At 41.6% G+C, this 15915-nt stretch overlaps 1 protein-coding gene across 1 annotated transcript in view; it reads right to left on the bottom strand.

Annotated features, from left to right (window-relative positions):
• Window positions 1-352: 352 nt before the first annotated feature.
• Window positions 353-15915, bottom strand: part of CHUK (component of inhibitor of nuclear factor kappa B kinase complex) — a 34783-nt gene continuing 19220 nt past the window's right edge. The window contains exons 12-21 of the mRNA XM_066622645.1: window positions 15518-15641; window positions 14172-14323; window positions 13066-13127; window positions 11021-11130; window positions 7674-7723; window positions 6164-6260; window positions 4724-4871; window positions 2939-3075; window positions 1717-1816; window positions 353-1192 (exon numbers count right to left, since the gene is read on the bottom strand). Of these exons, the coding sequence (XP_066478742.1) occupies window positions 1166-1192; window positions 1717-1816; window positions 2939-3075; window positions 4724-4871; window positions 6164-6260; window positions 7674-7723; window positions 11021-11130; window positions 13066-13127; window positions 14172-14323; window positions 15518-15641 (1007 nt within the window). The 3' untranslated portion in view covers window positions 353-1165. The remainder of the gene's footprint in view (window positions 1193-1716; window positions 1817-2938; window positions 3076-4723; window positions 4872-6163; window positions 6261-7673; window positions 7724-11020; window positions 11131-13065; window positions 13128-14171; window positions 14324-15517; window positions 15642-15915) is intronic.

Here is a 15915-nt window from a genome sequence, read left to right as displayed (position 1 = left end):
ATTCTCACGACATGACCGAGCCAACGCAGGCGTCTTTGTTTCAGTAGTGCATACATGCTAGGGATTCCAGCACGTTCCAGGACTGTGTTGTTTGGAACTTTGTCCACTATTCCAGGACTGTGTTGTTTGGAACTTTGTCCACTATTGTGTTATGCTCCTTTCTTTCAATGTGTTAATGACACCACAGGGTCTTGAACAGGAATCTTCCTTTTTAAAAGACAGCTGTTTCATTCAGAGAGCTGGTTTTCTCTTGCCAGACAGTTCAGAAAGGAAAGTACACAAAGGCAACATCTGACTGTGCAACTGACCTGGGAGAAGCCTGGTATATAGTTCTGATGCTCCAACAAAAGTACAGTGTTGACTGAGAATATTTTATTAGCTTTTTACATTTCTAACCCACCTTATTTAGGCTGAGGTCAGATAATAAACATTTTCAAAGTACAAAAGATAAAACATCTTTAAACAAGAATATAAACAATTATCCCTTCTTACATTCAAAATACATGAATTTCAGTTACTTCTAGAGAAGCCAGGAAACCCATTTCAGAAGCATATGCTAAACTATTTAGCAGCTGGTCTATTTCATGTCTTTTTTGTTTCTCCCCTAGTAGAATTCAACTACTCTGAATAGTGCAACATTTCTTGTTTTGGTGTATTACATTATATTCTATGACAAAAGATGCACCACCCACCTGTGTGATTTCTTAGGAGAGCCAGGGCCAGCTACGTTCCCAGAAGTGCCAATAGGACTGGACAAATATAGCATAGTACGCTCTGATAACGTTCCCTTTTCATGATGGGAAAATGGTACTATTTAGATTGAATGAATTTCTTCCTTGGTGGGAAGATAATTGTAAGGACTCAGTCCTGCAAATTATTCTAGCTGTGACAGATATTACAACAGCTGCTAATATTAGAAGGCTGGGGGTACTCAAATTTGGATTTAGAAAAATGGTATGAGCTGTATGTTTGAAACAAAACCCCACCCTCAACTGCAAGACCCTCAAGGCAGTAGTGGTTGCAGTAGCACTTAGGAGGTGATGGTCACTTCAGGATGGAAACTACTGAGCACCACAGCATGTGAATTGAAAGAGCCTGCAATTTCCACTGACAATAATCCTTTGTCTCTTGCATGCAGTTCTTGATGTTCTGTTTGCACAGGCTACTAATTTAACCAACTCCAGTCAAGACTCTGCAAAAGAAAACAGGAAAACAGTCAACTGTGCTCCCTATAAGGTTACAAAGCAGTGAGCATAGACAAGACAAGCACACACAAACTGAAAAGTAAAAAATCTCAGATTCCTTTTAATTCAATGATTGCATAGCAGTTCTTTCCATAGATGCTGATCTTGGAGGTCACTTTAAATGTCAGTTTGCCTCCCCCAAACCAAGAAGCTCAGGGCCTTTCTTCACACAACAAATGCCTGCATCCAAATGTCTACCCTTAAAATAACTGATTTTGTTTTGGAGATACTGCATTTTCCAACACTCAAAGAGCAATACTGCAGCTGTCTGAAAAAATGCAGTTCTTTCCTCAGGGAGGAGGGATACTGCAATCTTGTAAGAATAAGAATGGTTTGAATATAGAGAATAGATACGCTCACCAAAATACATGCTTCCTAGGAAAGCACTGGAGCCATGATGAACAATATCATGCCAGAATCCTCAGCTGGCTGGCAGAACACCTGATAGTACAAATGTGATCCTCAGACTTACCACCATGCTGCTGTTCTGATCATGTTTTGCCTCTTGCATAATAGTGCTAAAATTGTCGAGGTAGCTAAGATTTTCTTCTATCAAATGTGCAAAGTGAGCCCTGACAAGAAACGGCAGGAGAAACCAGTTTTAAGTTTAAGAATGCATTTCCTACAGCGCAGAAATCAAACCATTTGTTTTCAACTCCCATGTAGTGTTTATAAAACTCAAATATATTATCTAGCATGTTCAGGTACAAAATCCAAACTGTAGGGAAAGTGAGGCTTCTGTGGCCAGGAAGATACTAGTTTCTATTCACAATTCAACATTTTTAATAACCAAAGTACAGAAAGAAAGGCATGCTCTCAAGGAGGAGTCATTCTGTAACAACTTTAAAGTGAACTGGTGCAGGGTGCCCTGCACCCCAGGGTCTATCTGCTGCCCCCTCATGAGCAGCTTCACTTAACTCTTCAGTCCTCTACCTACTTGCTGAGAGCAAGTGGAAAGAATCAGAGCAGCAGCCAGCACCAGAAGGGGAAAGAATGGCTGCTACTGCTGCCTCCTCATCCATCCAGTTGCTTTCCCAAGCAATTGGATAGACAAGGAGCAGAAGGTGGCAGTGCCATGCCAGCAGCAGCAAGGGTGGTAGTGTGGTGGAAGGTTTTCTGAGGAGGGAGTGCACAGTTGCAGGGGCTGTTGTTCTTTGGCTGCTCCTGAGTAAGAAACACCTCATTCCTTAACTTTTATGAAAATGAAATTCAGAGTGAAACAGCAAGCCTATCCCATCTTGTGAAACTTGCATTATGTTAATGTTAAAATACAATGTGAAAATATTTTATATAATACAAGCTGAATAATAAGATGAAAATAAAAAGACCTGTCCCAAACTAATAAACAGGACTTCTGTAAAATTTTGTAACTCTTAAGTACACCTGAAGATTTTTCAAGCAGTACATTTTTGACAAGGAGTAGGGTCAGTTTACTTTCTGGTAGGAGAATGTGGACCAATCCTTTTCAACTTTCCAGCACTGATGCAGTCGCAATGCAGCCCTGAGATCCGGGAATAAATGCTTCCTTACCTTGAGGGAGCCTCTGTGACTGGTGCCCCACAGCAAGATGCAGCACCCTGTTCCACTGGCACGACTGCATCAATGCTGGAAAGATGGATAGGATTGGGTCCTATATTACTAAAGTTTACATATGATTGCAAAACAAACCAGTTGCCACACTCCTTTTGGCTTACTCATTTCTGGAGGATTTCACAGAAGGAATAGGTTGAAGTGTGTTTCCTGGTGGGGTTTGTGAGAGCCATGTAGGCACTGGGGATGTAACTGTGTTTTCTCCACTGGAACCAACAGGAGATTTAGCAGAACTCTGAGTCTACAAAAAAAAAAAAAAAAGAATTCTTGATGTTGTTCAGATCTGATAGGAGTTACAAAAACATTTCATCCATGAATTCTTGGATGAATTCTTTTTGCAAAATATTCACATCTTTAGAAGGAAATGCCATTACACATAATCCTCATTAGCATATTGGTGGTGCAGAGGGAAATAAGGAAAAGCTAATCGCTAAATTGTCATAACTTCAAAATATTTGGGAGTGAGAGATGGGACAACTCTGGACAACATCGCATGTACCATAAGCAGAAGTGCAAGGCCACTCACAAGCATTGTAATGTAAAATAAAGCTGTATTTATTTTCCTGACAAAGCAAAACAGGAAGTTATGAAATTCTACACATAACCGAAGTGGGGGAGCTGCACAAAATATTTCTAACAACCTGTTAGGAGAACAACTATCACATTGTCACTAACCAAACAGAAAACAGACAAAAGCATAAGAGACAGAAACTGCTTTATTAGCCTTGGTGGGCAACTTGTGCTGAGAGACAGTCAGGGAGAGTGCGGCCCTGCGGATTGTCCTGAATCTCTTATGGAGCCTTCTACCATGGTATCCTTCTGGGACACCTGAAGAGAATGGAAGTGGGGGAGACACTGCATACAGGTGGCTCTGGCCATTTCTTAAAGGTAGGTTACAGACAGTAGTGCTGAGGAACTTCTGCTCTACACCTTGGCCTATGAGGTACTGCAAAGTTCCCTTTTTTGCCTATGTGCTTTTTAACATCTACATGAAGTAGTTGAATGAAGTGGACTGAGGGCCCAATCCTATCCAATTTTCCAGAGCCAGTGCTGTTGTGCCTATGGGGTATGCACTCCTTCCTGTGGTGGGGAAGCACTCACGGAGGCCTCCTCAAGGTAAGGGAATGTTTGTTCCCTTACCTCCAGGCTGCATTGCGGCTGCACCGGTGCTGGGAAGCTGGACAGGATTGGGCCCTAAGGCATCACAGCATGAGCATCACACCAGGTTCCACTTTTAGTTTTCAACAACTCCAAGGGAGGCAGTGGCTATCCTGAACCACTGTTTGGCAGCTATGAAAGACTGGCTGGATGTGGATAAGCTGAAATTGAATCCAGACAAAACAAGGCAGAGGTGCTGTTTACAGGGAATTCAGCTGATTTAGAAATGGGTTTACAACCTGTTCTGGATGGGGTGGGGTTGCACTTCCCCTGAAAGAGCAGGAGTGCAAGATGGAGATCACTCCTTGATACTGGGCACATTTTTTGAGGCCCAGGTGAGAGCTGTAACAAGGTGTGCCACTGGCTTACAGCAACTGTAGCCATTCTTGGAGAAGTCAGGCCTTATGACAGTTATCCATTCTCTGGTCACTTCTAGATTGGAATACTGCAACATGGGCTACACAGAGCTGTCCTTTAAAATGGCTTAGATGTTTTGCTGCTTTATATTGTTTATTTTTTTGCTGTAAACTAGTTTTGGGCCTGTATAAAAACTAATAAAATAAAAAGAATCTCTCTGCCTATACACTTAGCAGTGAGATTTGTAACGCAATTAAAAACTTGGTTCAAATTTCTATGCCACCATTTTCAGAACATAAAACTTTAGATATGCATGCTTATAACAGAACTTTTAAAAGTTCCTTTACAGATAAGTGCGGGGGGGGGGAACTCACACAAGCAATTTTCAGCAAATGCCAGATTTCTCTCTGCCTTTTCCCTTGCATCTGCATTACTGAATTGTCAGCCTCCTTGATGTTATTCAGAGTTACTTCAATCTTTGGCAGCAAATCAATAATCTTCTGCTTACAACCCAACAGTTTACTGTGATGCAAAGAAAAAAAAATTAAATTGTAAGAAAGACAACAAGCCTATATACAAATAATGGGATCAAAATACATAAAGTTTTTAGGAAATGATGACAGAAAGATACAGTGTGTACCTGTAGTATTTTGGAAGTACTACCAGCACCTGGGTGAATATTCAGAGGCCCCAAGGACATATTGATTTTAACATATTAATTGCCAAAAAGGAAAAGATTTATTCAAATAAAGGAAATTACAGACTGCTCTGCTCCCGGTCTCTGAAGTTTCATTACGCATTTGCTCCTTTTCTGTCAATAGTACAGAGCATCTTCTGTTCGTGTTTCCATTCAATATTTTTCTTCATACATTCTCTTTGCTCCCCTTTTCCTCAGTAACATTTTTCCACAATCTATTTCACTCAGATCCTGGCTTCCATTATCCATCATTCCCTTGTCACAAGTTTTAAGGCTACTCTGCCCCTTTTTCCTTCAGTCCTTTGATTTTCCATCCTCTTCATTAGTCTTTATCCACAACAGAACTAACACACCTGTCTCACTTCCTGCCTAGAACACAGATTAGACTTTGTGCAAGGTGTTTTCCTGGTCAGATCACACACATCTTTCATAGAAAAGTACTGTTCATTGACCATCTGTTGCTAACAATTTAACCCTCTGCAGTTTAGACTCTTTGTGAACATCACAGCACCACCACCTTCTAGGATGATCATTAGATGATAGGAAGGTGGCAGCCAGTTAGCCCCTTGGGTCACTCTGAGCTTCTGGTGCAGTGTGTCCTTTCCTATGGGGCATCTAAGAAGCCCAGTGTGAAAGGGATCTTGACTGAGTGGTGGATGGGAAGAATAAGAGGCATCTGCCCCTGGAAAAGAGAGACCCTCCCACAGAACTCAGAGTTTCAAACCAGATAGGTTATATTTACTTTTTTCTGTACAAAGATTCCATTACTACTCATTATTGTTAAAAAATTTGCATCAGGATACTGTGGCTTATTTTGCTGGAATGAAACCTTGAACTGATTGAATAAAATTCTGTAACCTTTGAGTGTTTTTATTTCTCAACACTGAAAAGAGTTACTTATTATCCACTGTAACTAAAAGACAAATAAAAAAATTGACAGTTTCATTTAACCAACGAAATAGATAGACACATACCACATCTTGAAAATTCAGCATTGGCCTACGTTGTCCAATGGACAGTGATATGCCTGCCCAGACAAATAAACATATTAAAATGTTCCTCATGGAGTCAGAATGAGGATTCATATATTTGGTAGAAGTAAAAGCTTGCAAAGTACCTAAGGTGCCGGAACAGTTCTTTGAGCACCCAGTCCTGACTCTGAACAGTCTGGACAATGATCTTCACCATATCTGTGCTGTCATTATAGGAATGATCTGGAAGAGATACCCATCACATGATCAGAACAGTGCTCCTTTTAGAGAAGACATTGGAACTCAGAAGTCAATCATACGGAAGACGCATTTAAAAATGAAGAAAATGAAACAAAACATTGACAAAAGAAAAAAAATTAAAATACAGGTTCAACCTTGTTACACACAGATTTTTTATACATGGCTCAACACAAATGGCCCCTGCAAATGAAAAGGATTGTGCTGATCCCTGGAGAAGGGAAAAAATGCACCCCTTTAAAAATCACGGTTTTAAAAACTGCTTTTTACTATTGCAGAGACACAGTTATACAAGTGATTACAGGTATAACCTAAGTTTCCACAGATTTTTCTATCTCAAAGCTGATGAGAAGGGCCCTTTAAATTAAAGGAAAACAGTCCTTTAATAATGCCAGAGAGGGCAGCTGGCTGACAATCCTCAGTCATTCTCTCTGCAGGCTTCTCCCTTCCCCCTGAGCACATGAAAGAAGGCTAAATGGCAGAGATTATCACCTTCTCCATACTTTCCCCCTTGCTGGGGCTCTTGATGGAGGGATTGTTGCCTCCTCCTGAAGTCTAAGCCCTCCCTGTGAAATGCCTCTGTGTGTATTTCAAAAGGTCAGCAAGGCTATTTTTAAATCACCAGAACAAAGAGACTTTGTTTTTTAAATTGATTTGCTTTAGTGCTTTTTTGCCATCCACTGAGTTCTTGGAAGGAAACCCTTGGGAATAATGAGACTCAGTCTGTATTCAGATTATTAAATACTGGTTAATGTTTAGGGCAAGTTTGAAATTTGAGGCTTGAGAAACACATTTCTATCTTTGGTAATGATGCAAGCACTCTTTCAGCTGTGAGGTATCTGACTTGACAGAAGTTGGAAATTCAGGATTATAAAGTAATGCTGCAAGAGCAGGATACAAATTAATACCCTACAGGTTCTCTAAATTCTCAGACTTCCAATTGGAGTCAGCTAGAAACTGCCATGTAAGTGGAAAAGTAATGTTAAAGAAATATACAATACGTTATTGGGGATTCTGGGGTCACCCATCTATGATGCCAACTGGAACAGTTGCCTCAGGAAGAAGTTTGGCAGGGGATGCCCACCTTAACCCTCCCCAAGCAGCTGCCTCCATTGGGAGGAGCAGAGGCTGATGCATCACCTGGCAGCATTTGGCAAAGTGTCTTATGCACCAGGAAGTCTCAAGCTGTCTGGATGATAAAGTTTACTCAGCCCTGCTATTTCTAATCACTTGGTGAACCAGACCTGTCAAAATCTCCCCTAGCCAGTTTAACAGGCCTTGCAGGTCAAGAACTTCTACCCACATCAGCATTTTTCTGCCATACAGTCCTTAACAAAATGTCCCTTTTGAGCACCAATAGTGTTCTGGATCTTAGAAAGATCAAAGACTAGCCTGTACCTGGGGGCCGTGGTTTTAGTTGCTTGTAGAGTTCTATGGCTCTTTGTTCACTGTAAAGGGATGATAAAATTGTTAACACAGTGTGACACCTTCTTTTCCAGTTTTGTTTTTTTTTGCTCTCAAGTGTTTTTAAAAGATAAGTCTCCATTTTAGTGTTGCACTTTTGCAATTTTTCCAGAACAGACTATTATTGCCCTGAACACTCTACCAAGTACAAAACGCAAGAACAGTAAAGCATTTTTGTTGGATCAACTTGTTAGTGTGAAAGCTGCTAAATTAAACTGCAAAAGATATATTTTTCATCCAACAGAACAGCCATTTTCATCCACTATGCTGTGGCACATTGGTGTGCTGCGAGTGGTCCACAGGTGTGCCACAGGAATTTGGGGGAAGGACATTTATTACTACGGTCAATGGTGGATATGATCCCCCCACCAGCAGCAGAATGTACCTTGTCAATTGTCAAAAACCTGGTGATATGACTTGACAATTTTAGTGCCTTGTCAGTGTGCTGTGAGATGAAAAAGGTTGAAAATCACTGCAGTAGAATGTTAAGGTAGCTAATTCTTAGCTAGATAGGACTATTTCCATCCTGCCCAACATTGCATATATGCAACAGGTATCAAATGTGTACACCTGTGGGCTGGGCAGAAATGGGTTAAAGCAGTGGTTCTCAAACTGTGGGTTGGTGGGTTGCGATCCTATTTCTGGTGGGTCTTGAGAAGCTGATGGCAGCCATCTTGGAAGATGGCAAGATGGAAGACCTAGGTGGCGCCATTTTGGAAGTGGGCAAAGCCTGGGCGTCGCTATTTAAGCTTCCTGGCATTGAGACGTAACTAAGAGCGGCTTGCACATGTGCAAAGAAAGCAGCGTGCCGCTTTTCCCCAGAAAGCCTGTTGCTGCCTTCCAGCTGGACCTGCCTCTGTACATGGAGGCTTCCCTCAGGGGGGCCAATCGCGGAGGGCAGCTTGGACTGCAGGCAAAGAAGGTCCGCAAGAGACGTGGATGAGTCAGCCAGGCTTCTCCCCACCAACCCTTGTCAGCTTGGCTGTCTTGACGGGATGGGCTGCCTCAGGGTTGCAAGACAGAGCAGCCCCCCCCCCCCATCAGCTGGACTGGGCTGCAGGTGGAGACCTGAACACAGGGCTTGGGTCAGTAGAGGCAGACCCGCGTGATCTCCCCTCTTGTGAGCCTGCCTTGAAAACAGCATCACCGCCACCCCACTGCCGTTCTCATCCTCTGCATCACGACCTCTCTCCCTCTCTGAAATCGCCTGGAAGCCGCGATCCTTTCCTGCCCTGACTAGCACGTCCTCTCTTTATATCTTTGCTTCGGTGAGGGGGGATCCCTGGTTGCCTGGCTGCCAAGAGAGCAGCCAGGAGGGGGGGGAGGGGGGCAAGCCTGGCATGTGGGGGGGGGAGCACATAGGGAGAGTGCTGCTCCCCCAGCCGCTTCTCTGATGTGCACCCTTCCCCTCGTCATACTTCTCTCTTAGGCTGCAATTCTGTCTACTCTTACCTGGGAGTAAGCCCCGTTGCCAATAATGGGAGTAAATTCTGAGTAGATGTGCTTGGGCTTGGGGGAGATGAGGGGAAGCGTCCCTGCTTATCTTCCTTCTGAGGAGGATACTACTTTTTTATTTCCTTTATTTACAAAAACTCAAGCTACTTCTTGTATTGAGGTGCATGAGTAGGGTGCACTTGTTTCTGGCTAATGCTGTGCACAGTATCAATAGCAACATCAATGTTTGTTAGTTTCAAGCACAATACAAGAAGTAGCTTGAGATTTTGTAAATAAAGACAGAAATAAAAACAATAGTAAATAAATACAGATATTTTGTTCCAGATGTTTTATTTTTTGCTTGATAGCAATGGTAGCGAAGGCAGGGAGAATTGGAAGAAGCTTCTGAGCTGGAATACTGTCTCTTGTCATTTACAGTTTGAGTTTCTAGGCAGGAACTTCCTGCTTGATGACATCACTTCCGGCTCTGCCATCATAGATATGTCACTTCCTGTTTTATGATGTCATTTCTGGCTATGACATCACTTCCAGGTTCCTGACATCACTTCCGGTGGGCCCCAGACAGATTGTCATTCTCAGAAGTGGGTCCTGGGCTAAAAAGGGTGAGAACCACTGGGTTAAAGCAAGCCAAGGCTACATCGGTAACCATACCCAGCCAATCTGTAAGGTGAATTGTATTGTCTCTGCAGGGACTCTGAGAGAAATTTTATCAGGGATGCAAAGTTTCCTTTGGGCCCTTCTCCATTGGATCATAATTTCATATAATCATTGGGTCGTAATTTCTACAAATAACAATAAACTATGCAGGCTTACACAAAATGCGAATGCTAGTCTTCGCACAATATATGCAAACATTTTCTGAGATCCCAGGAAACTTCCAGCTTCCCTTCTTTGGCCTCCAGATCTCCTTTCTGACCCCATGCCCAGATACGATGTACCTCCTGCACCCCCCCCCCATGGACCCTGGTCTCTGTTAAGAACTGGTTATTAATTAGCCACAGAAACAGGATCTCTTAAGACCAGTATTACAGTCTCACTGCAAAGCAAAATAGTAACAAGACAGTGATGTTTGTACTGCAGAAACACAGTATAAACGTCATCATTTAGTTATCTTGTTATACAATTACATCAATTCACACAATGTGAAACTGAGCCCCAGGTCAGTGATCCAAGTTGGACCAACAAAGGACTGGTTCAGCTATGAGACAGTAAATACTTTAGGGCTCCATGTGGTTAATCTTAATTCCTTAGTGATGTTACACACCCCAGGAAGCAGTAACTCTTTAGCACACTGGAAATGGGAGAGACACAAAAATGACAGCTTGGCTGTTCAAAAGTTAATACTCAGGATTCTTACTCTTTCAGTCTTAATTGTCTAAAATTCTAAAAACAGATCTGGTTCTTTTAAAGATACATTTACTCAGTAAGATACGAGGATATCAGGATGAACAAAGTCCACCAGTCAGGAATGTTCCATGCACTCAGTAAACCAAGAAGTCCTTGACAGACCATCAAGTGCTCTGATACGTTCAGATGCTGAGCACGGAAAACCTTTGTTGATTTTGTTGGGATTTATTCTACATAGATTAGGGTATTTGCACCTTCCCCAAAATTATTACAGCATTGTTTTAAACATACATAAACATATGTTTTAAACATGCATACATTGTTTTAAACATACATACTAGCCACCTGAACTCTTGAGAGAAAACAGCTACAAAAAAGAAAAAAAATCTCTATACTAATCAGATGCAAGACACAAATTTTTAGTAATGTGTGTACTGTAAAATGTTTAATGTCTGTATGAGAAAAGCTGCTTTTCTTACAGATTTTCCATGAGATCGCCTTGACGTCGTGCATGGGGACTCCTCTGCAATTCTACAATCTCAGTGTGCAAAGCCATGATCTGTTCATCTAGGTAGCAAATATCTCCAGCCTGAAAAGAACGGAAATAACCTTATATGCTCCAGATGAGAAAAAAGGGCTGGAGTTGCTGTGAATATACCTTCTCACATCTTCAACATTTGCTCTGTGCCTTCAGGGATTACTGCTTGTTCCACAGAGGTGCTACAAAACAACCTTCACAGCATTTAGTGCCAATGTCCCATTGGATGAAATATCGATATGGCCACTGGGCCCTTGTTTCTTACTTCAGAGCTCAGAAATGTTGAGACCACCTCAGTTAAGAAGGCAATTTCTATCTCAACAGCACTTTGATGAAATATGCTGAATGGAGGACAGTGCAAAGCACTCAATTTACCGATACACCGTTCCAAACTAACAGCTACTGAAAACACGTTCTTAATTGTGAGTAGGTGTAGATCTATTGTAGCCATAGGTTCAAATGGCTTGCCCATAGGTTAGGACAAGACCAAGGACAAATTCCTTGATGAAACTGAAGATTTGATAAATGGGTAAAGGTTAAGATCCTTATAGTGGCAGAATGCAAACAAAAGGCTTATTTGATTTTGTGATTCTCAGGTAAACATGAAAGCCAGAATCCCTTGTGGGACAGAATCTGTTTAGGCAGCTTCAGCACCAAAGGATCACGTGCAGGCATCAATTTCATGGTTCCTGCATGAATCTGAGTGCCGGAATCCCTTTTGGGATGGAGCCCGTTTGGAGAACTTCATGCTTTTCACATTTGAATGCTGAAGTCCAACTTGGAATACAGCCTGTTTTGCCAGCTTGGGCTTAGACCTTGGCTTCATGCTTCCTACATCATTAGTTTGAAAGTCAAAATCCTTCACAGAATGGGCCCTGTATAAGCAGCTTCAGTGCCTAAAGGGCACAATCCTAACCAAGTCTACTCAGAAATAAGTCCTATTTTGTTCAATGGGGCTTACTTCCAGGAATGTGAGGTTAGGATTGCAGCCTAAATCTCAGTAATATGCATCCAGCATGTGTCTGGAAAATTATGCCTTTTCTAGGAAGTATGTCCATACTAAGGTTCACAACATGAAGAAAAAAACAACCCTTTTTTAAACCAATGAAAGGAGATAGATTCAGAATCATAATGAGGTTGAAGAAATGTCATTTACTTTCTTATTCTCTTTTTTTAAAAATGGAGAATCATGATAAAAGTAGAGGAACAAAAGAAAAAATCTGAGATAAGATCATTTTTCCTGACCTTGCTTACAATATGATAGGACTGGAAATCTATTTAGACAGAGTGGGAAACTATTTAGTTTTTAAAAACTACTAAGTTATACACACAAAACACATAAGCTGAGGGAGAGAAGGACAAGCGAGGAAAATTCCTATAGCAATACTGCTGAATTGGCAATCAACAAGGAACTCAGGGACTCTGTATTCTTGCTCTCAAGGCACACAGTGTGCATGGTGTTTCCCCTGCTCAAGGGCAGGGGCAGAATGCTCAAAGCAGCTCTGGAATTTTCCAGGGTTGGCCCTGCATGTGCACAGAACTCTACTACATGCAACTGCACAGGGACCAAGAAGTAGAATGGAAAAAAGCTACAGACTGTACTTTGTGAAAGAGAATAAAGCAAAGCTTTGACAAGACTCTGTCACAGTGTAGTGAATAGGACAGAAACTGAGGTGGGGGGGGGCTTCTACCACAGGAAGAGAAGGGAGCTTCAACAAAGATTGTATGGCTCTGCCATCCAAGCAAGTGGGAGAAATAACCACCTAGAACTGCCTCCTCCACTGATTGATAGAGAAAATTTTTATCTTTTCTTAATACTGCTTGTAGAAAGCTGCCTCATTTTTTTTTTTTATAAAGTCAACCTTCAATGTACATAAGAACAGCCCCACTGGATCAGACCATTGGCCCATCTCTTTCATGTAATGGAAAAGCAACCTACAGTACTCCTATTTCTCACTTATTACGGACTGTTTTCATCTCCCATACCTGTTCACAATGCAAGGCTTTTTCCTCCATTTCTTTCCAGGCTTTCAACATTTTTTCTGAGGCTTAAAGAAAAATATATAGATTAAATTTAAAGATATAACATGAAAGGAAAATAAATGCAGCTTATATATGCTAGAGTACTAAGGGTCTGAAATAGGGATGTTGGTGAATTTTGGAATTGGGAGAATTCAGAAACAAACATTCCTGATTTGAAAATCCCACTATGAGCCAAGTTCAAATCACAATTGACGCCTGATCTTGGCCAACTTGGTGAGAACATTATCAAGTATCCAAACTTTAATGGAAAACTAAGAGGCATTGTTGGATGCTTTACTCATGCCACTATCATTTGCTACATTCCAAAATGTGCTACACTGCAACAACTCTTTTAACCAACTGCCTGGTATGAATTAGGTTGCTTCCAAACTGTTTAAGCATTCCAGGATTGTTTTGCTGCAACACTCTTTTGAAGAGCTGTCAAAAGATCATCATGAAGGTCTCCATGTTCTTCTGGTGTTATTTATGTCCTTCTATCTCTTACAGTCTTCTGAGCCTGACCCAGAACATTCCCACTCACTTCCTGTTAGCATCCATCTAGTCTTTTCAAGCATTTAGGCTGCTGGTAGCCTGCCTGCATTTCACTATAACTTGGAATGCTTATAACGACCTGTAAGAGCAAGAACATTCTTACCCTAGTAAGGATCAAAACAAAGTTAATGGGCATGGAAGAAGGGTGTGTGCATGGAGACAAGGATCTCATGTATCCATGTTTTCTGTATTCACAGAACATGGGGGGGGGCTGAAACGGATCATTCGTGGATACAGGGGGGCCCACCTGCATACACCGTTCCACCAAATGAGATTTCCATATCATGACATTTTCTTGACATTCAGTTGGTTCTTCACCCAATTCTGTGATACAAAGCAATATTTAGCACAGTAGGGGAAGCTTGCAGGTAAGCTTGCAAATTCTGGGTTTCCCATCAACACTCTTTATTGCAAACACCATCCTTTCACCTACTCAATAAAAGATTAAATTCCCTTTAGTTACAATATAGTCACAGTAAGTCAATGTTGCCCAAGATACAAATTCCACAAATACTCACAAATTCCATATGTCATCTGGTCACTGTATCTTTCCAGGTCAAGGTGGATGCTCTGCTGAAAGAATTTCAGTTTTGCTTTCAGTTGCTGTGATGCTGACACCATGTTGTTTTTCATTTTGGTTAAATTAGCATTGTACCTAAGAAGACTCAGCCTAGATAAATGAGATGAATAAGCAATGTTAGCATCTGCTTCACCTATTTTACATAGTAAATTCATTTCTCTTGTGTCTGTGTGGATTCTAAATGGTATATGAATTGTTTTTTGTAGAGGTTTTCAAGCTTGGCTCCTTTGTCAGCCTCTCCTCATTTCTCCCTACCCTTCCCTACTCAAAATCGTATGCCTTCAGGCATACTTTGATATGGAAATGCATAACCAGCTTCATGGCAGAAGTGAGCTCTGAGTGAAGTCCTTATTCACAGCTCAGTTTTTTAGCTACTATTCTACACCGGCACTTATTTTCTGGAGAACTAAACACTTTGGTCTTTGTGAACTAGAACTGCTGCTATGAACTGGATTTGTTCAGCAAAGAGTTTTCCAAGTTCACTAAAAATTACAGGGTATTTGTAAGGGGGTATGAAACCACTTGCTACATATAAAGGTGTGTGTTGCTCTGTGACTTTTCAAACAATGACTGACCACGTATATGATGGCAGTTGGCCCTCCACATCTTCCCCTCCATCAGAAATCTCACACACTATGCAAAGTCCTCCTGCGGTGCTGCTTGCCTGGAGTGTCCTGTGGATCTCTTTGCTTGAACTCAATGGCTGCCCCTGAAAATGCTGCTAAGAGCACTCCTGATAACCTTCCCGGCTGCTCGCTACTGCTTCTGGCTGGAAATTGCCCAAGCAGGCATTGTGAGGGTCCAGTTGATGGGTGGTGTTCCGGCTTGTTGCTGACTCATTGCAATGCCTGCTGGGGTGACTTCCAACCAGAAGCAGCAGCAAGGGCTTTTGGAGCACTTTTAGCAGTGCTTTCAGGGACAGTCAGTGAGTGGCACAGTGACCTTATTTGGCGTATTTGATGCTTAACAATACCAATGGTTACCAATGGGATTCAGGGAACATATCCCCATGTTTAGCGAAGCATACCTGTATACACACACACAGGCATGAACAGAGACATCCATAAACAATGGAAAACAGCTGCCAAGAGGAAGACAGGGTACAAGTACTTTTCATTTTTGTCAAGCTCTGAATCTTTCTGCACACACACACACACACACACACACAAAGGTGAATAACAAATCTTCTGAAGAAACAAAGTGATATTTTGGATAACATCTAGCTTTGTATACCCTCTCATATAAGCACCACCCTTTCCTCCGTTATCTTAATTGGCGACTTACATTGCAGCTCTCTGCCCCTGGAATAGCCGGCTGTAATCTTCTTTTAGCCCAATGACGTAATGCACAGCTTCAGCCCAAATCTTTTGAAGTTGCACAATGGGCAACTGAATTTTGCTGTCCTGTACTGTGTAGAAGAGAAAGCAGACAACATTGCCACCACTACTGTATACGTTAAGATTTGTAATCTTTGTAGAAGGCTATCACTGTAGTTATTTGAAAGAATAATATCCTATTTCAGATTAAGTTTTCCATTAAATTTTTTCTCTCTTTTCACAACAGTTGAAAGGCAGTTTTCAAACTGTTGTTCATGGGTCTGGGTTTTTTTTTTAATTGCAATCCAACAGATCACAATTCACAGGATATGAAATACAGCAAGACATGAGATTTGCAGTGCAAAC

Source organism: Tiliqua scincoides, chromosome 3, assembly GCF_035046505.1.
Source record: "Tiliqua scincoides isolate rTilSci1 chromosome 3, rTilSci1.hap2, whole genome shotgun sequence".
Taxonomy (NCBI): Eukaryota; Metazoa; Chordata; class Lepidosauria; order Squamata; family Scincidae; genus Tiliqua; species Tiliqua scincoides.
This window is presented reverse-complemented; position numbering and strand designations above follow the sequence as displayed.